Genomic DNA, 19801 nt, shown 5'->3' on the forward strand with positions numbered 1-19801 from the left:
CAAAGCCGAAGAGCCAGCATTTGTCCGAGGGCGTCTCCGTGGTCATGTGGCTGGCATGACTAGATGCCAAAGGCGCACGGAACGCTGTTACCTTCCCACCGTAGTGGTCCCTATTTTTCTACTTGCATTTTTATGTGCTTTCGAACTGCTAAGTTGGCAGAAGCTGGGACAAGTAACAGGCGCTCATTCTGTTACACGACACTCGGGATTCGACCTGCCAAACTGTCGACCTTCTGATTGACAAGCTCAGCGTCCTAACCCACTGAGCCACCGCATCCCCTTTAAAAATATATAAAATTATACAAATTCAAGCTTCATACGGTGTCAGAGGAGATTATGAAAGTTGCGTTCATGAAAAACCGGTCATAATGAATAATTGTAAAACTCAAACCAAGTTAAGCACTTTGACACCCTACTGATTTTCAAAGGGTGCTGAAACATGTATTTTTAGTGGTGTCCCAAATACTCGACATGGAGATTTACACATAAATAGAACACAGAATAATAAGAGTTGGAAGGGACCTTGGAGTCTTCTAGTCCAATCCCCTGCTATCCTATACCATTTCAGATAAATGGCTGTCCACTCTCTTTTTGAAAGCCTTCAGTGATGGGACCACTCACAACTTCTGAAGGCAAGCCATTCCATTAGTTCATTGTTTTTACCGTTAGGAAATTTCTCTTAATTCTGTGTTGCTTCTCCCCTTGGTTAGTTTCCATCCATTGTTTCTTGTCTTGTCTCCAGGTGCTTTGGAAAATAGTTTGACCCCCTCCTCTTTGTAGGAGCCCTTCAAATATTGGAACACTGCTACCATGTCACCTCTAATGCTTCTTTTCTAGAAGACCAGACATACCCAATTCCTGCAACCGTTATTCATATGTTTTATCCTCCAGTCCCCTAATCATCTTTGTTGTTCTTCTCTGCACTCTTTACAGAGTGTCAACATCTTTTTTTATATTCTGGTGACTGAATGCATTATTCTCAGTGTGGTCTTACTAAGGCTTTGTAAAGCCTTAGAGATGATTTGATCACCAGATACTATTAAATAGCACCTGGCAGTCAAATCAAATTGGAAAGGCAGTGCAAATCGTTGAATCAAATGCCTCCAAATCAGGACCAGATCTAGATTTAAAAGACCACTCCTAATAAGAAATGTGACTCAGTTTTCTGAATGGGAAACCTGAACCAAACCGAAGATTTGAGTCCAATTGTAGCTGATCAAGCCTTAATGCTTAGACATATACAAAGTGCTTCATGTCCCTTGTAATTCTCTAAATACTCATATGGAAATAAGTCTGGTTAATAAGACTTTCTCCCAAGTAAGTGGGTATAGGATTATAAACTTCAGCTGAATGATGTACTGTAAAATTATTCTAATAATCCCTGAAATGCATTGGCTACATTGTCCCAAAGCTGCATTTTAGAGGAATTTAACTGAAATTACTGAAGAAATCTCTAAGGTGTGAAAGCTTTGGCCATCAATTCCCCTGAGAATCACAAATTAGTTGTCTGGGTTGGACCGGGGGGGGGGGGGGAGTGCATGTTCCACACTAGCACTCAACTGTATTTTTCACATTTTCAGGAAAAAACAAACTTTTGTCTGGTACCCGCCAGAGCATTTTCTTCCAACTTGGATCTGCCCTCCTGCAAGTCCTCAATTTTCTAGCCTACAGGCTTTGAACATGATTGGAAGATGCCCAGTTGTTGAGTTGCAAACCCCCCCCCCCCCCCACAGACACACACACCAACTTGGTAACCTTCTCCAAAGCTCTTGGAAATGCTAGATCAGTAAGACCTGAAGGACCGCAGAATCGGAACCCCTGTTTAAGTTACAACAGACTGGGTGGGATGACCCTCAGCTTCCATACCTGAAGGCCTTCCAGTTTTTACGGGCAGTTCAGCTTTCAGAGCAGCAGTCAATATGAGATGAAACAAGCCAACGAAGGCATCGTTCGTGGCCTCTGTGTTCCAAGTTCCAAAGGCTTGTTGTAGACCTCTTTCAGGTTGAGCTAATGTCCAATAAGTCTAAATACTTCAATTATCCCTGTTTTGTTCTCTTCTTTTGAATGGGTCTTCTCAGTGCATTTGAATGTTTAAATGCATCCCATTCTTCCTTGACATTTAGGAAAACTAAAGGTTATTTTGAATGGAGGGGGAGGGATGTGATTAACGGCTTCCTGCAATGTCAGCTATGCTGTAGGACAGGGGTCTTCAAACTCGGCCCTTTTATGACTCATGGACTTCAATTCCCAGAATTCCTCAGCCAGCGTGCCTGGCTGAGGAATTCTGGGAGTTGAAGTCCATGAGTCATAAAAGGGCCGAGTTTGAAGACCTCTGCTGTAGGACAACACATTCCCTTGTCCAAACCCCCATAAATAACAAGACCAATATTGCAAAAAGCCTAAAATGTAGAAACGACATCAGAATACAGCCTCGAGACCGGTGAATGAAAAGAATAGCATATGTTTGTCTTTTGTTTTGTTTTTTATATATATATATACTGTATATATATATAAATCCACTTAGGTAAAGATTTTCAATCTGACGAGAGTCCTTTTGAAGCAAAGCCTGTGTCCTCTCCAGATCTCGTAGCTTCTCAAATGGATTCATTGGATCTGCCCCGCCCCGCCCCCCAAGAGGAGAACCGTCATCTTCTCTACACAGGAGGTCCAACCAAAGGATTGAGTCAGAGCAGGAATCCTTCATCCCGCCCAGCCATACAACTCTGCAAACATGGCTTCCATGTAAAAAAATAAAAAAAATAAAAAATAAACCTCACGAACAACATACTTCAATTTGTCAACATGCACAACATTCCCTGAACAGGTTTTTCAGGATCAACATCGTCTCGCAGGCCTTCCCAGCGCTCCACCCTTAAGATATAATTATTTGGCCTTGTGGGACTTTTTTCCCCACCCCCCACCCTCCGCAGGCACTGATCGACATTTGGAATGTAACATTCTAACTTCAAAACATTGTAAAGAAAAAGGAAATCAGAAAATAAAGGCAGTGGTCCTGATAGGGACGCCACTGACAGGAAGTTGGTGTCGCATGCCCTGGTCTTCATCCATCAGCACGCAGAAGGCTGGAGGTGAGAATGTATCTCCTTCGAGCAAAACCATGTTGAAAAACGATTCGCAAAACTTAAAGAGCAGGAGGCCATCGGGTGTTTTGACCAAAGACATATAGCGGCTTTACGTTCTAGATGTGTTCAAGGCTTTCTAAGCCTCAGAGATCCCTTTCCTTTCCCTTTACAATCAAGGTGCAAAGAATGAAGATCGATTAGTCTTCCCGGCTAGTTTTTATCTTGGGAAATAAAAGCCAGACTTCACTGCATCAATATCAGAAATCAGCATCTTAGCCAGGTAAATCCCAAAAATCTAATGAAAAATGGGGGGGGGAGAGGGAGAGAAAGAGAAAGAGAGAGTAATCCAATTTAGAATAGGTAACTGTTTTTACAGATTTCCCCAAATAACAACAGAAACCAATATTATCTCGTTGGCTCTTTCATGTTCACAAAGGCACAAATGACCAGGCTAAAATTATCTTACTTTGGAGACATATAGGCCTACTTCTCTGGAGAAGACTCTGATGCTTGCTGGGAGGAGGAGGAGGAGGAGGAGGAGGAGGAGGAGGAGGAGGAGGAGGAGGAGAAGAAGAAGAAGAAGAAGAAGAAGAAGAAGAAGAAGAAGAAGAAGAAGAAGAAGAAGAAGAAGAAGAAGAAGAAGAAGAAGAAGAAGAAGAAGAAGAAGAAGAAGTAGTTGGAAGGGACCTTGGAGGTCATCTAGTCCAACTATCCTATCCTATCCTATCCTATCCTATCCTATCCTATCCTATCCTATCCTATCCTATCCTATCCTATCCTATCCTATATTCTATTCTATTCTATTCTATTCTATTCTATTCTATTCTGTTCTGTTCTGTTCTGTTCTGTTCTGTTCTGTTCTGTTCTGTTCTGTTCTGCTCTGCTCTGCTCTGCTCTATTCCATTTTCTACTCCATTCCATTTTATACTCAAAATCATGTTAGAAAATCTCCCCCCCCCAGCTCCCACAAAGCCCATTTGGCCTACAAAAACAGGACAGGTTGTGAAGTTTTTAGCTCAAACTCGTTTGAAATGAAGTGTTTTGCAGATGAGGGGAACGAGGGTTAACCACCCTCAGCAAGTTGGGGAATGCACACGTGTAAACATGTAGTCTGCAGCCACTCACCTGCAGTAACGAAATCGCAACGAAGACACCTGCAACGATGTAAATATTTCTGGGCAGCCAGGCTTCCAAGGCAGCGATGCAGCCCTTCGTGAAGATTCGTTCCTCCCAATTCGACAGAGACTGGAAGACGAAAGGGAGATGGTGAGAGGGAGGACCCAAAGGAAGATTAGCACTTGGATGGAGACCCACAGCAAATTCCAGAACAAGAGAACTCTTCATTTATTTATTTAGATTTTTTTTGGTTGGGTTGGTTGGTAGGTTAGTTGATTTGTTTGGCTGGTTGGTAGGTTAGTTGGTTGGTAGGTTAGGGTTGGTTGGTAGTTGGTTGGTTAGTTGGTAGGTTGGTTTGGCTGGCTGGTTGGTTGGTTTGGCTTAGTTGGTTGCTTACTTGGTAGGTTGGTAGGTAGGTACGTTGGTTGGTTGGTTGGAAGGATGGACGGATGGATGGATGGTAGGTTGGCTGGTGGAAAAATCCCCTAAGACAATGGCAAACCATTTCAAGATGTTGCCAAATATACAGGTAGTCCTTGACTTATGATGACAATTGTGACTAGAATTTTCAATGTTAAGCAAGGCAATTGTTAAGTGAGACGCACCAGATGTTACATCCCTTTTTGCCATGGTTGTTCAGCAAGTCACTGCAGTTAAGTGAAAAGTGACTTTATTAAGTTATTAAGTGCCGTAAGAATGGCTGATGGTCCGATTCCGAAAGATCTCCTGTATGGAGAACTAGTGCAGGGAAAGCACCCCAGAGGGAGACCAGAGTTGCAATATAAGGATATAAGGGATCTAAAGGCCTTGGGAATGGACATTAACAGCTGGGAAAACTTGACCTCTGATCGCTCAGCTTGGAGACTAAAGACACAGCATGGCCTTCTCCAACTGGAAGAGACACTTGTGGGGCAGGCTGAGGCAAAGAGGCAGTCCCAGAACCAGCAAAATCTGGGGGCTGGACAGGGGACAGATTGTATCTGCCTTCAGTGTGGAAGGGATCGCCACTCTGGAATTGGCCTTTTTAGCCACACCAGATGCTGCTTTAGGACCTCTTTCCAGAGCACGATACCATAGTCTCTCTCGACTGAAGGATGCCAATGATGTCTGTGAATGATGATGAAGCGAATCTGCCTTTCGCCATTCATTCACTGTGCTTGTCAGAAGCCTGGTGGGAAGGTCGCGCAGGGCCATCGCCTGACCCTGGGACCCCACAACCGTCATGTATACATGCCAGTCGCCATCGCCTGAATTTCGATCATGTGAGCCTAAGAATGCTGTAATGGTTACTGCTAAGCTTGTAAGCCGCCCTGAGTCTTCGGAGAAGGGCGGGATATAAATGTAATAAAAATAAATAAATAAATAAATAAATAAATAAATAAATGCGAGGACCGATCGTAAGTCCCCTTTTTCACTGCCGTCGTAAATTCAAACGATTGCTAAATGAATGGTTGTAAGTTGAGACTTAGTGTACTCCCTGGGATGTGAAGCAACCCACCGTTGAGGTAGGATTCCATATTTTTTTCAGTAAAGGCTCAAAGAAACGATCTACTTTGCTTACTAAAATGCTTACATTTTAGTAATTTTCCTAGAAAAAGCTAAATTCAGCAGAATAAACCCCATATTCGGGGCCTGTTGCTCAGCTAATGTCATCAACGCGATGGATATGTGTTACTCAGCAAAATTTCTCCAAACTGCTACCAACAATTTATCAAGACAGCCAGAAATGAACTGAATTGAACTGAGCTGATAAGAATTCCATGCAGGTATTTCTTTTGGGGAACGCTGGAGGGCGTGTCTTTCTTCCACCAACATTGAACTCTAAAACTTCCTCCTTCCGTTATGTATTCAAGATGGACAGTGATTAATATTTATATGTTACTTATAGGGTGTAGAGCTCTATATTTTTTTATTTTTTTATTTATTTTAATTCCATTTATATCCCACCCATTTATATCCCACTCAGGGCGGCTTAAAAGCTTAGCAGTAGCCTTCATTCTATGTATATGCCTGCTTATTAGGGCTTTCACACACACCCCAAGCGGCATTATTACAAAGTCAGCTTAATTGCCCCCAACAATCTGGGTCCTCATTTGACCTACCTCGGAAGGATGGAAGGCTGAGTCAACCTTGAGCCTGGTGGGACTCGAACCTGCACTAATTGCAGGCAGCTGGTGTTACTTAGGGAGGCATTAGCCCACTGCTCCACCAAGGCTCTATATGTATGTCGTATATAGTATGGTTTAAGTGTGTGTTATGTATCCGGCAGAATCCGAACAGCAGGCAGAAAGCCAGTGGTCACCAGACAGAAAGCAAGGCTGAGAAAATCTGAGTTTTGGTGTGGGATTGAACTAGGCTCCATGCCGGCTTACTGTGATAAATAAAGAGGACCCTTCCCATCCACCTACATGAATTATTTCAAGGAGAAGACAAAAAAACATATTGTGCTATTTCACAAAATTAAAACGCTGGAGGATCTGAAAGCCAGCTTGATCCTTAGGAGGGCATCCAAAGCTCTAAACAAAAGTGGTAATTTGCCCCAGTTCTGATAGTCACAAGGCCCAAGGAACCAGTTTGTTAAAACACGACAGGTTTCTGATGCTGCTTCACTTCACCGGTTGTACAAATAGACCGCACACTACACAAGCATGGATGGAAGAAGTCTTCTGTGCTTTAAGTCTGTGCTGAACCCAAATGACTGAAAGATCTACCCATTCGCCAAGCTGCTGGTGACTTGGGAAAGGCTATAGAAATAGAACTAGAAATATGAAATCAACTCCTTTCCTACATGGGAATAACATGTTTCATCAGCTAATCATCATCTTCTTCTTCTTCTTCTTCTTCTTCTTCTTCTTCTTCTTCTTCTTCTTCTTCTTCTTCTTCTTCTTCTTCTTCTTCTTCTTCTCCTTCTCCTTCTTCTCCTTCTCCTTCTTCTTCTTTTTCTTTTTCTTTTTCTTCTTCTTCTTCTTCTTCTTCTTCTTCTTCTTCTTCTTCTTCTTCTTCTTCTTCTTCTTCTTCTTCTTCTTCTTCTTCTTCTTCTTCTTCTTCTTCTTCTCCTTCTCCTTCTCCTCCTCCTCCTCCTCTTCTTTCTTCTTTCTTCCCCCCCACCCAAGTGCCCCTATCTTCCACAGAATGCCAGGTGGTAAAAGGATATGAGAAGTGAGGAAACGGAGAATTAGGAAATACTCACCATATTTCTGACGTCGTAGCCACACTGGGTATTCACCACATTTTGCTGAAGAGAGAGAAGAAAAGGACTTGACATAACTTTTTACAACACTTTCGAGGAGAGATTTATTTTGCCTTCCCACCAAGGATTCTCAATGACACTGTTTTTGCTCCAATTTTTCAACATAGCAATAATAGCGATAGCACTTAAACTTATATACCCCTTCACAGTGCTTTATTGCCCTCTCTAAGCGAGGGTCAGCCTATTGCCCCCAAGAAACTGGGTCCTCATTTTACTGACCTCGGAAGAATGGAAGGCTGAGTCAGCCTTGAGCCGATGAGAATCGAACTGCCGAACTGCAGGCAGCCAGCAGAAGCAGCCTGCAGTACTGCATTCTCACCACTGCACCACCATGGCTCAATTTTGTGATTATTGGATTAAAAAACAGGGAACAGACCAAAATTGTCCCACAATATTCCAGATCTGAAATAGACCTGAACATGGAGCTCTGTAAATCCTTCAGTGTTAATCTACACTGATTCTGTAAATGGATCAATCTGGTAAACAGATTAAGCGTCAAACAGACTTCTTTGGCATTGCACATGAGGGAACCTCTGCATCGGCCATTCATAGATTTTTGCATGGCTTTTGCACTCATCTATCTGCAAGTATTAATGTTCTGACTAGGGAGCACAGCAAAGCAGACAACAGGAAGTTGGATCGACCAATCAGCAAGCATGACGTGCACCTCTACACCGGGGGTCTGCAACCTTGACAACTTTAAGACTTATGGACTTCAGCTCCCCGAATTCCTCAGCCAGCTATGGTGGCTGAAGCATTCTGGGAGCTGAAGTCCACAAGCCTTAAAGTTGTCAAGGTTGGAGACCCCTGCTCTACACAATGCCCAGTTGGTCCTCAGGAGGTGTTTGCATTGACCCATCTGCGGCCATCTGCAAACTACGCTAACCCTTTTCAGCACGTATGTGTCAAGAGAAACAGGCAGTTGCAGGCAATTCTATAAATCAGCCTTGATGCATGTTGCATGATCGATTCTTATGCCAGAGACCAAAACTGAAATAGGCAAAGCAGCTCTGGAAAATGATAGAGTAGCATCAATTTGCTTTCAGTTGATTACCTTCTCATGCATTCAGTCTTTGATTAAAAAAAATACAGATAAAGAACAAATGAGAGAATGTATGATAAAGAGAGCTAAAACAAATTGGTTGCAGTTAGAGATGGGAAGGCCTGGGTGGGGGGAAAAACCTGCAAGAATTGGATAAAAAACAGGTCTTTTTTCTGTCCCCCCCCCTTAAACAGCTTATTTTTCTAGACTGGGACAAGAAGACAGCAAGTAGCTCACCGCAGGATCTTGGATACAACAGGAGAAGGGGACTCCGCATCTTTCCCGACTTTTGCTCACACTGCTACAGTTGAAGTAAATGTTGAGGTTCCAATCGTTTGGACTCTGAGCACCGCAACATTGGTTCTGCAGGAGAGAAAGCGAAAGAGGGAAAACGCATTTTGAGCATCCGATATGCGCAACAACCACCACTGAGAGAGGCCAGGAAGAAGCCAAGCGACATCAGACAGCTTTAAAATAGCGGTTAATTCCAGAGCAGAAGCCTAGATTAAAAACAATTAACACAGCATCATCCTAGGAAAAGTAATGAATCATAATAGAGCTTGGAGGGACCTTGGAGGTCTTCTAGTCCAGCCCCCTGCTCAAGAAGGAGACCCTGTCCCATTTCAGACAGGTGGCTGTCCACTTTCTTCTTAAAAACCTCCAGTGACAAAGCACCCACAACTTCGGAAGGCAACTTCTGTTCCACTGGTTGATTGTCCTCAATGTTAGGAAGTTTCTCCTTAATTCCAGGTTGCTTCTCTCCTTGATTAAAAATGGAAGTTTTTAAGAAGAGATTGGACAACCATTTGTCTGAAATGCTATAGGGTTTCTTGCCTGAGCAGGGGGTTGGACTAGCAGACCTCCAAAGTCCCTTCCAACTCTGCTATTCTATTCTATTCTATTCTATTCTATTCTATTCTATTCTATTCTATTCTATTCTATTCTATTCTATTCTATTCTATTCTGTAATTCTACTTCTGTTCTATTCTGTTCTCACATTCTAATTCTATTCTATTCTATTCTATTCTATTCTATTCTATTCTATTCTATTCTATTCTATTCCCATACTCTATTCTATTCTATTCTATTCTATTCTATTCTATTCTATTCTATTCTATTCTATTCTATTCTATTCTATTCTATTCTGTAATTCTACTTCTATTCTGTTCTGTTCTCACATTCTAATTCTATTCTATTCTATTCTATTCTATTCTATTCTATTCTATTCTATTCTATTCTATTCTATTCTATTCTATTCTATTCTGTAATTCTACTTCTATTCTATTCTGTAATTCTACTTCTATTCTGTTCTGTTCTCACATTCTAATTCTATTCTATTCTATTCTATTCTATTCTATTCTATTCTAATTCTATTCTATTCTATCTATTCTATTCTATTCTATCTATTCTATTCTATTCTGTAATTCTACTTCTATTCTGTAATTCTACTTCTATTCTGTTCTGTTCTCACATTCTAATTCTATTCTATTCTATTCTATTCTATTCTATTCTATTCTATTCTATTCTATTCTAATACTCTATTCTATTCTATTCTATTCTATTCTAATACTCTATTCTATTCTATTCTATTCTATTCTATTCTATTCTATTCCATTCTATTCTATTCTATTTCTATTCTATTCTGTAATTCTACTTCTATTCTGTTCTGTTCTCACATTCTAATTCTATTCTATTCTATTCTATTCTATTCTATTCTATTCTATTCTATTCTATTCTATTCTATTCCATTCTATTCTATTTCTATTCTATTCTGTAATTCTACTTCTATTCTGTTCTGTTCTCACATTCTAATTCTATTCTATTCTATTCTATTCTATTCTTTTTCTATTCTGTTCTGTTCTGTTCTGTTCTATTCTATTCTATTCTATTCTATTCTATTCTATTCTATTCTATTCTATTCTATTCTATTCTATTTTGCATTCTATTCTGTTCTTTTCTGTTCTATTCTATTCCCATATTCTGTTCTGTTCTGTTCCATTCCATTCCATTCCATTCCATTCCATTCCATTCCATTCCATTCCATTCTATTCTATTCTATTCTATTCTATTCTATTCTATTCTATTCTATTCTATTCTATTCTATTCTTTTTCTATTCTGTTCTGTTCTATTCTATTTTATTCTATTCTATTCTATTCTATTCTATTCTATTCTATTCTATTCTATTCTATTCTATTCTATTCTATTCTTGGTTTGTCTTGTCTTGTCTTTTGGTGCTTTAGAAAATAAGTTGTCCCCATCTTCTTTGTGGCAGCCTCTGGAATACCGTGATCTTGTCACCCGTAGTCCTTCTTTTCTCTAGACTGGCCATGCCCAAATCCTGCAAATGTCATTCATATATTTTGACCTTGAAGCCCTTAATCATTTTACTTGCTGTTTTTTGCACTTTTTTCCAAAGTCTCAACATCTTTTTTGTAATTTGACCAAAACTGGATGTGTCTTACTAGGTTTTTATAAAGCAATTCTAATACCTTGTGTGATCTTGATTCTATGCCTCTGTTTATACAGCCCAGGATTGTATTAGCTTTTTTGGCGGCGGCTGCACACGGCTGGCTTGTGTTTAAGTGATCGTCCACTAGGACTCCAAGGTCCCTCTCACAGTTACGATTTTGGAGCCAGGTCTTGCCTAATCTCTACTTGCACCATTGGTTTTGTTCCTGCCTAGGTGTAAAACCTTCCTTTTCTCCACTGTAAAAGACTTACAACCCGTTGCTTAGTGACTCTTTCAAGTTATGACCTGCCAGAAAAACAGGACTTAAGACATGAATCTAGATTCCAACAATCACCCCACCAGCATAATGACATGATCACACTTCAGATATAGCCCTATTTAGGGTCATTTGCAGTGTCTCCTGATCACATGACCCCATTTTAGAAGATTTTGTCTTCCTTCCAGTTTTCAGCAAATCTGCACTCTTGCAAACAATGGGTGGCCTTAATAACCACAGCGTTTGCTTCGCACCACTGCGTTTGCTTAATGACCACCACAAAGGTTGTAAAATCATGTGACCGACCTCTTTTATGACCGTCACAACTTGTAATGGGTAGTAGGCTCCATTATATTCATAGCTGAAGGATGATCTGTACCACCTTGTTACTATTCCCAGGAAAAATGTCACAGGTGGGACCGTGAAGATCAGGAGCTAAACTTAGCTTCCACGGACAAAAGTCTTTCAGAGCCCCCCCCCCAAAAAAAAATGGTTAAGAGAAGTAAAACGTGGCTATTTTAATCTTTTGTCATCTCACTGTCTCCTGACGAGTTGCTACGGTAAAACAGGAATCAGTCCTGGCAGAGATCTGAAGAGATAGCTTGCAAGGGCTTTGGAAATTATGCTGAAGGTCACATGAAATTAAACAAGAATCTCCAAGCTGCCCAGCACTGTGTTAGGAAGAAGAAAGAGATTTGGAAAGACAACCCAGCGGGATAAAAAAAAGCTTCCACAGATGTGCTTCCCCTTCTGTGGTCTTCTGTCATTTGCTAATGTCACCTCCCCTGCCGTTTCTCCTTGATCCAATGCTTCTTTCCTTCCTTCCTTAGAAATGAGGACTTTCTCCTAAGCAACATGGAGAAATCGACAGGAAAACAATTTGGAAACCTCATTTCTGCGTAGGGGGACAGCTGCACATGCCAAATATTGGACAGAAAAAGGAAGAAGGAATATTGAAATTGAATGAGTTGGCAGAAATTGCGAAATTAATTGCGTTGATTTGAGACAATGGTTTGGACAAGTTCAGAAGAGAAGGGAAGGTTTTTGTTGAAGCTTCTGGGAGTCAAATATAATAATGGGACTATTAACAGAGGACTTTGAAGTTTATTTTTAGGGGTAAAGAGTTACAGCTTTCTTACACTGAACAGATATTGGACTGAGTCTATGGACAGACAATAGATTTATATATTAGGGATATTTGTTAAGAGAAAGAGATGTAAAATAGTGATTTAGCAAGCGTAGGTGGAAAATGTACAACTATTTGTAGACCCCTAATGCAAGAGGGAGGGAGGGCAGACCTATTAGATTTCAGACACAGATATCAGCATTCAACCAGGGTGGAAGAGAAATGCTTACTGTTAATTTTATATTTGTAATATACACTTTTTTTTTCTTTTTAGTGACTTGTTTGTAATCATTTTTTTAATTTTGTATTTTTATCTTTGGGAAAAAGAGGAAGGAAGGAATGAAGGAAGGAAGGAAGGAAGGAAGGAAGGAAGGAAGGAAGGAAGGAAGGAAGAAAGAAAAAGAAAGAAAGAAAGAAAGAAAGAAAGAAAGAAAGAAAGAAAGAAAGAAAGAAAGAAAGAAAGAAAGAAAGACACCAGCATCCCTACTGGCTCCATCTTTTAAACCAAAATGTGATGCCGATTACCCAAGGTTAACCAAACAACTCACCAGTTTTTGCAATGAATCAATGATGTTTTGCAAGTCAATGTCATCTCTGTAGGCCTTAATGTTGTTTTTGAAGAAAGTCTCTATTCGGTCTTTCACCCAGTCCTGGAACAAGAACGCCAGCACAGCCAATGCCAACTCTAGAATGAAAATGATCACGATGGTCCCACAGAACTACAGCAAAGAGAGAAGGAAGGGAAAGAAGAGAAAGAGACAAGGCAATTTTAGGAAGGGGAAGAATGCTTCCATCCAAAACAGAAGAAAGCCAGTCGAGGGGTCCTTGGTGCTCTCTGAGCTTGGTTGCAGATGTTTCCTTACCCAAAGTAGGCAACATCATCGGTGCTACTCATCATCATGAACATCTTTGGGTCCTTGGTGCTCTCTGAGCTTGGTTGCAGATGTTTCCTTACCCAAAGTAGGCAACATCATCGGTGCTACTCATCATCATGAACATCTTTGGGTCCTTGGTGGCTGGTGCGCTGATGATGTTACCTAGTTTGGGTAACGAAATGTCTGCAAGAAAACAACCAAGCTCAGAGAGCACCAAGGACCCCACAGTCCTCCTCTTCCTCTGCAAACTTCATTCCCTTCTAGCACTGACGATGTTCCCAGTTTGGATCATGAAACGTCTGCAAGAAAAGAACCAAGCGCAGAGAGCAACAAGCGTCCTTCATGTCAACCCTGAGTTACAAATATTCTCCTTTATTGGCACCTCCTTCTTTTTGCTTTTCCTCAATTCCAAGCTTTTATTAGAAGCCAGCTAGTTTTCAACAGTGCTCCAGGAATCCAAGCTGATCTTTAGGAGATCATCAGCAATTTAATTGGAAGGTTATTTCACGGAATTGGCCAACTGCATACATAGATTTTTTTTTCCGCTCCAATCACACAAGGGTATAGATAATTCCCAACTGTGAGATACCTGGCTGTTCCCCATGATTATCTAAGAGAACTTTTGAGTTTGACTCCTGAGCCAAAGGTGCTTGTTCAGGAGGCAACTGGACTTTCTTGTTTTTCTTTGAAGACCTTTTGTTTCTCATCCTTTGGGACAGCCATGGACCTGGATGACCTAGAGTCCTAGACATTTGGCTCCTGATGTGATAGATGGAAAAGGTTCCCCTTTTTCAGACAAAAAAGTCTGAAAATCCTTGAAACAGGTCAAGACTTTTCCTGCAGAAAAGAGGTGTCAATTTTCACAAGGAAAATAAAAACTCACCATGCCCTCCCATTCTGTTACGTTAAATAGGTACAAGAATAATCTGATCCCCAGTAATGACTTGAAAGGGTTTTAAAAAGAGGTGCACTGTTAGACTTTCAATTGACAAATTGGCTTTTGAAAAAGCACCTTTGGGACTGGATGACTGAGAATCTCCCTAGACCAGGGGTAGGCAACCTTGGCTCTTTTTTGACTTGTGGACTTCATCTCCCAGAATTCCTGAGTCAGCATGGCTGGCTCAGGAATTCTGGGAGTTGAGGTCCACAAGTCATAAAAGAGCCAAGGTTGCCTACCCTTGCCCTAGACACTTGGCCGATGTTATTAGGAACATTCAGGGTCTCCAAAATATGAGGCAAAAACAGACCCTCATGCTCAGATTTGGTAGAAATCTTTCTCAGTCATATTGAATTCTAAAAATTTGTTTTTATGGTAAAGAATGTAGGTTGGAACTACTTTTTCAGGTAAGTATGTGAGTTCGTGCTCAGACTTTGGAACCTGGTTTGATTCTGTACTTTATTTTCTCCTAGGGAGCCAACCACAACAAAGTGCTAAATCTCTTTCCCAGGGTAACCGGTTTTAACCACACAGGAACAAATCTGCATCAAAGCAATGACGCCACCAGCAATCTAGTCACATACACTTCCTTATATACTTGATCACCTGCTTCTTTCCAGTTGCGTTGGGATTACAACCCCCAGTATTCCCAAAAGCATGACCAAAGGCCGAGTAGTCTGGACAATGCTTTGAGAAAGTTGTGTTCAGTGAAAGGCAATGAAAACCCGGATTTTTCTAAGGCATTGTTCAGAACTTTCCAGTGAAGTGACAGCTGTTCAGTAATGCAATTAGAACTGGGATGGAAAGAAATAGATGGCTACTAGATGGTAGGAAGGTATCTCCTCTTCATCATCTGATGGTGGTTTGGACTTTTGGATTGGATAGTCCAGTAATGTCAAAACGGTTCTGCCCACAGCACAAGGACACCAGAAACCAGCAACTTACAAATTTCAAAAGGCAAATATTTTCCCGCAAGGCTCCCACGCAGCCGGCAAAGCCCAGAACGAACATCACCCCTCCGACGAACAAGATAAGGAACACGGGATCAAAGCCATGCAAGCGCGTCATCTTTGATAGGTCAGACAGCACGCCCTGAAAGGGAACACAAATGAACAAGGATGAAGTCCCGCTGAACTTTCACGTGGGACCTACAACGCAGACATTCCCAACGACAATCCAAAGTGCTGCGAGCACGCCAGGGTTCCACAAAAGTACAGAAAAATGTTTATCCTTTGACCACCGGTGCAAAGCCCTATTTTCGGAGAGCCTCGCTTCATTTAATCTGTTTAAATAAATAAGCTATTCCTAAATCCCTGTCTGTATTGTACCTGGACAGAGAAAATAATCAATCTGAGGACTGAACTTTTCAGTTTAGGAATGCTAAAAGCTATTCCTAAACTCCCTGAACATTCTTTTAAGAATAGAGAAAATAAGTCAAACTGAAATACTAAACAACTACGTTAAGATATAAAGTTAACGTTCAAAGTCTCCGCATTAGCTAAGAATTACAAAACTCATGTCTGTCATTTGTCCCTCCAGATGACAAACCAGGTTTATCGCTGGCCAAGGATCCTCAGCAAGCCAGCCCGTCTTGAGAACGAGGAACTAACTATAAGAAGCCTCCACTAGATGGAACAAATGAGCTGAAGATGATCCGGGCGTGTTTTTATGGCTGTTTGGAGCGGTGTTTCTGCGGCAGTTTCCTGCTTCTGGGACAACAAAGCCAAAGCAGCAGTTCACTTGAGGGCTGTTTATTAACTAGCAATTATTAGCAAAGAAGCCATCAATTCTCTAGGGTTGCTTCTTGTTTTTAGACACCTGGGCATTCAGCGTAAAAGCAAATCATAAAACCCTCGGTTAGGATGAGCTGTTTTAAGTGCAGACTGCAGAAACAACAGCCAGAAAGAAAAGACGACGAAGAGGGCAGAATGGCGGAGGTGGCTGACTTGACTCCTTTGATCCGGGAGGGAACACAACTGCTTTTATAAAGGGCTGGAAACCCTTTATGGAGGTCTTTTTGTTGTTGTTGTGGTTGAAAACGGAGACAAATCCATTTCCGGATTTGCTGATTAATAAGGGGTTCAATATGAGGAGAAGGGAACCATGTTGTGTTATTTAGAAGTGGAGAAACAGTTTGCAACACTAGTTTGTGGAGAAATGTTTTTTTTTTTTGGGGGGGGGGGGGAAACTGCAGGAAAGAAGATGAGAAGTCACTTTTTTAAAAGTTTGTTTTCTTTCTCTTCATTTTCTATTATTTTCAACTCCTTCCTTCCTTCCCTCCCTCCCTTTCTTTCTCCTTCCCTTTCTCTCTCTCTCTCTCTCCCTTCCTCTCTCCCTCCCTTTCTCTCCTTCCCTTCCTTCCTCCCTCTCTCCCTCCCTCTCTTTCTTCCTTTCCTTTCCCTTCCCTTCTCTTCCCCTCCCTCCTTCCCTCCCTCCCTCCCTTCTTTCCCTTTTCTATATTGTTTCATGTTGATCTTTTAACCTTGTGTGTTTATGCATCTCTGTGTATTTGTGTATCTATATATGTGTGAGCGTGTGTGTATAAGAATAAGCTGTCTGAGCACAACATTCAGTGCAACAAGTACTTGGTGCGGTAAACCACCCTAGACAGACCAAGATAGACAATATATCTTTTTTTTTAATCCCATTTATATCCCGCCCTTCTCCGAAGACTCAGGGCGGCTTACAATCTAAGAAGCACAAATCAATGTGCTTAGCAATAGCCTTCATTCTATGTATATGCCTGCTTATTAGGGCTTTTGCCCCCCCCCCCAGCGGCATTATTACAAACTCAGCTTATTGCCCCCAACAATCTGGGTCCTCATTTTACCTACCTCGGAAGGATGGAAGGCTGAGTCAACCTTGAGCCTGGTGGGACTCGAACCTGCACTAATTGCAGGTAGCTGGTGTTACTTGAGGAGGCATTAGCCCACTGCTCCACCAAGGGAGCGTGAACACTCCCAATGAATGGAGACCACCACCTGAGAAGTTTTTGGTAACACCCAAGTGGACTCACCTTCTTCTGTGTGTGCTTTTAAGCGTTTGAAGACCATGATCATGTTCTTCCTTAAGTCTTCTAAAGACTAACTAAGCATTCCCAATTCTCATGTATCTTTAGAGAAGTTCGTTTCTGGTCCTCTGATCAAACTATACATTCCTTTGTCTCTGAACCTTCACTAATTCCATTTTCATATCTCAGAAAGCGTGACTAGATAACAGGTTGATCTATGTTGGCCTGTACGTCTTCCGAAGAACATTCAGAAATTATTTATCTGCTTACTAACAATGATGGAAGGGAAAGACACTAGAACTTGTCCCACAGGACCAGAGGCACTCTGCTTTGTAGGAAGGTTAGTCCTGAAGGACACACTCTTGGCAACTGGTTGTTGCAGTTTTGTTGTTGTTTGTTTAAATAACGGCACCACCTATACAAACTGGGGGGGGGAGTATTTAGCTAGCCAAAAAGGGAAATGGGAACAAATCACGAAGCGACAAGAGCATCTACAACTCCAGGACGCAAACTGTTCCATGGATTATGCTAGACTTTCATTGCCTCCTTGAGGAAGTGATTAAATTAATGGATCAGGGAAATGAGGTGAATATAGTTTCCTTGGAATTCAATAAAGTAATGGCTCTTTGGCGTTCCAGAGATGCTGAAATGCCTATTTTTCAAATAGCTGATTTTGAAAATATTTTTTTTTAAAAAAGCTATCTTTGCTGCCTACGAAGCACTTCAACCAAGGCACTTTAATTTGCTTTCTATTGGCCTCAAATCACCTCACGAGGGATATCCTTGGAGAATGCGCTGGTTTAAACAAAGGACACAAATTGGCCAGAAAAACATACTTCTGAGTTTAATGGGCAATGGAATGAGTAAGAAGTTGTATATTCAAAGAACGTGGGCCTGAAAACTTGAGCCTACTCCTGCTTACTCAGAGGCAAGCCTAGTCATGGTTTAATGAAAAATCCTCCTAGGAAAACATGAAGTTAAAATCCTTACAAATAGGTATTCCTGAACTTAGCAGGGCTTCATTTTGAGACATTTTTAGGATTAGACCAGGGATAGGCAACCTTGGCTCTTTTATGACTCATGGACTTCAACTCCCAGAATTCCTGAGCCAGCATGGCTCAGTTCGGAAACCTCTCCCTTTCCCCTCAGCACGGCTGGCTTAGGAATTCTGGGAGTTGAAGTCCATGAGTCATAAAAGAGCCAAGGTTGCCTACCCCTGGGTTAGACTAATCTCTGCATTCCTGAGTGAAGAACTGATTTCATATCCATGAATATAATCAGCATGGAGACCGACACATTTTGTCATGTATTCCTTTATTTATCAGTCTTTCTAATCGAGCTCTCTAACAGTAGACATGTCGTATTTCTGGGAAAGAGACTAGATTCTGTGATGTCTAAAAGATCTTATTTTGCTTACCTTTTCACTCCATGCCCAAAGTCCCGCTCCAAGAAATGCCACACCAGCTAACTAAGAAAAAGAAAAACACAGATATTATTTTGTGTATCCGATGTGCAACAGTCAAAACATGCATGTGTAAAAACTTCTCCGTGCGATTTCTCGTGTAAATGTTGTAAGTCTATGATGCATGTTGATGGGAGTGGGGTGGAAATAAGATGCCTTAGCAAATTTGCAGTATCGAGATCCACCACTGGACATGGAGTTATCTCATAAAGAGATAATACAATCATTGTATGCTGGATAACCTGGCTCAAACTTCTCAACAGTAGTAACAAATAAGCAATATCCATTCTGGGGGTTAGAAGGAAAAGGACGGAAATGAAACTCACCGCATTATAAAGATTGTACAAAGCTAGGATGTGGAATAATCTGGGCAACCAATCTCAGACTACTCAGCTGTATGAAAACGAGCAAGAGAAAGGAAGCAAGTAGCAGGGCTGTGTTACTATTATCCTTCTCCTCTTTCCTACAGTATTGCCCTCACCGATTAGTATCTTATGCTTTTATCGCTTTGTGGCTTGTATGTACACTGAGAGCTTAGGCACTGGAGACAAATTCCTTGTGTATTTGTGGGAAGTCAGGCCCGCCCTCGCCAGAGAAAAAAATATTAAAGAGGCAGAAAAGCATGCCCAGTTTTTCTTAACAGCCTCAAGACTCCCTCCCCCAAGCAGAAACCAGCTCTGTAGAAATGCAGATGTGATAATCCATTCAGGAAGGTTGGAAGCCTCCAGCTAGAAGTTTAGGAAGACAAAGACACCTAAAATCTATACACCCCACCCAAACTCTAAGACAGGACATAATAGGATTAACCCACAGATGCCAAAGGGGCACACTCAGACTCAGGTCAAAGTTCATGCCACAGGAACAACTCCAAACAAAAGGCTCCAGAGGGTATAAAAACCCACTCCGTACATGTGCTCTCTCTCTCTTTTCTTCCAGAGCCATCTTCCTGTCTGGCTCTCCTCTTCAATAAACTGCAACCTTCTTTCTAAACCAGTCACCATGTCGTTTATTCCCCGCTTGGACTGAACCAACAGTCCAATCACATTGGGCCAATGACGAATATTCTAATTCTAATTCTAGCCAAAGGAGTGAAGCTTGCTAATTGCAAATACGTGGTTAGGAAGGAAGGCAGGCAGGCCAGGTTTCCTGCGTGGAGTGGGAGTCAGGCAAGGA

The 19801-nt window shown here is 41.5% G+C and overlaps 1 protein-coding gene and 1 long non-coding RNA gene across 4 annotated transcripts in view; both read right to left on the reverse strand.

Moving 5' to 3' along the window:
• Positions 1-2494: 2494 nt before the first annotated feature.
• The window catches only part of TSPAN14 (tetraspanin 14), a 64147-nt gene continuing 46840 nt past the window's right edge, over positions 2495-19801 (reverse strand). For 2 of the 3 annotated variants that reach the window (XM_083364266.1, XM_083364267.1), the window contains exons 3-9: positions 18584-18634; positions 15102-15248; positions 12893-13063; positions 8729-8854; positions 7390-7434; positions 4209-4328; positions 2495-3378 (exon numbers count right to left, since the gene is read on the reverse strand). In XM_083364266.1, the coding sequence (XP_083220392.1) occupies positions 3301-3378; positions 4209-4328; positions 7390-7434; positions 8729-8854; positions 12893-13063; positions 15102-15248; positions 18584-18634 (738 nt within the window). In that variant the 3' untranslated portion in view covers positions 2495-3300. Of the gene's footprint in view, positions 3379-4208; positions 4329-7389; positions 7435-8728; positions 8855-12892; positions 13064-15101; positions 15249-18583; positions 18635-19537; positions 19586-19801 lie in introns of those variants that run through there. The other variant, XM_083364268.1, reaches the window with a different exon arrangement.
• Positions 8869-12876, reverse strand: LOC310641319. Its single transcript, XR_014492709.1, has 3 exons — positions 10168-12876; positions 9489-10011; positions 8869-9434 (listed from the first exon to the last, which is right to left on the reverse strand). It is a non-coding gene; the product is annotated as an uncharacterized lncRNA (long non-coding RNA).

This window comes from Vipera ursinii, assembly GCF_947247035.1.
Source record: "Vipera ursinii genome assembly, chromosome: 5".
NCBI classification, from domain to species: domain Eukaryota; kingdom Metazoa; phylum Chordata; class Lepidosauria; order Squamata; family Viperidae; genus Vipera; species Vipera ursinii.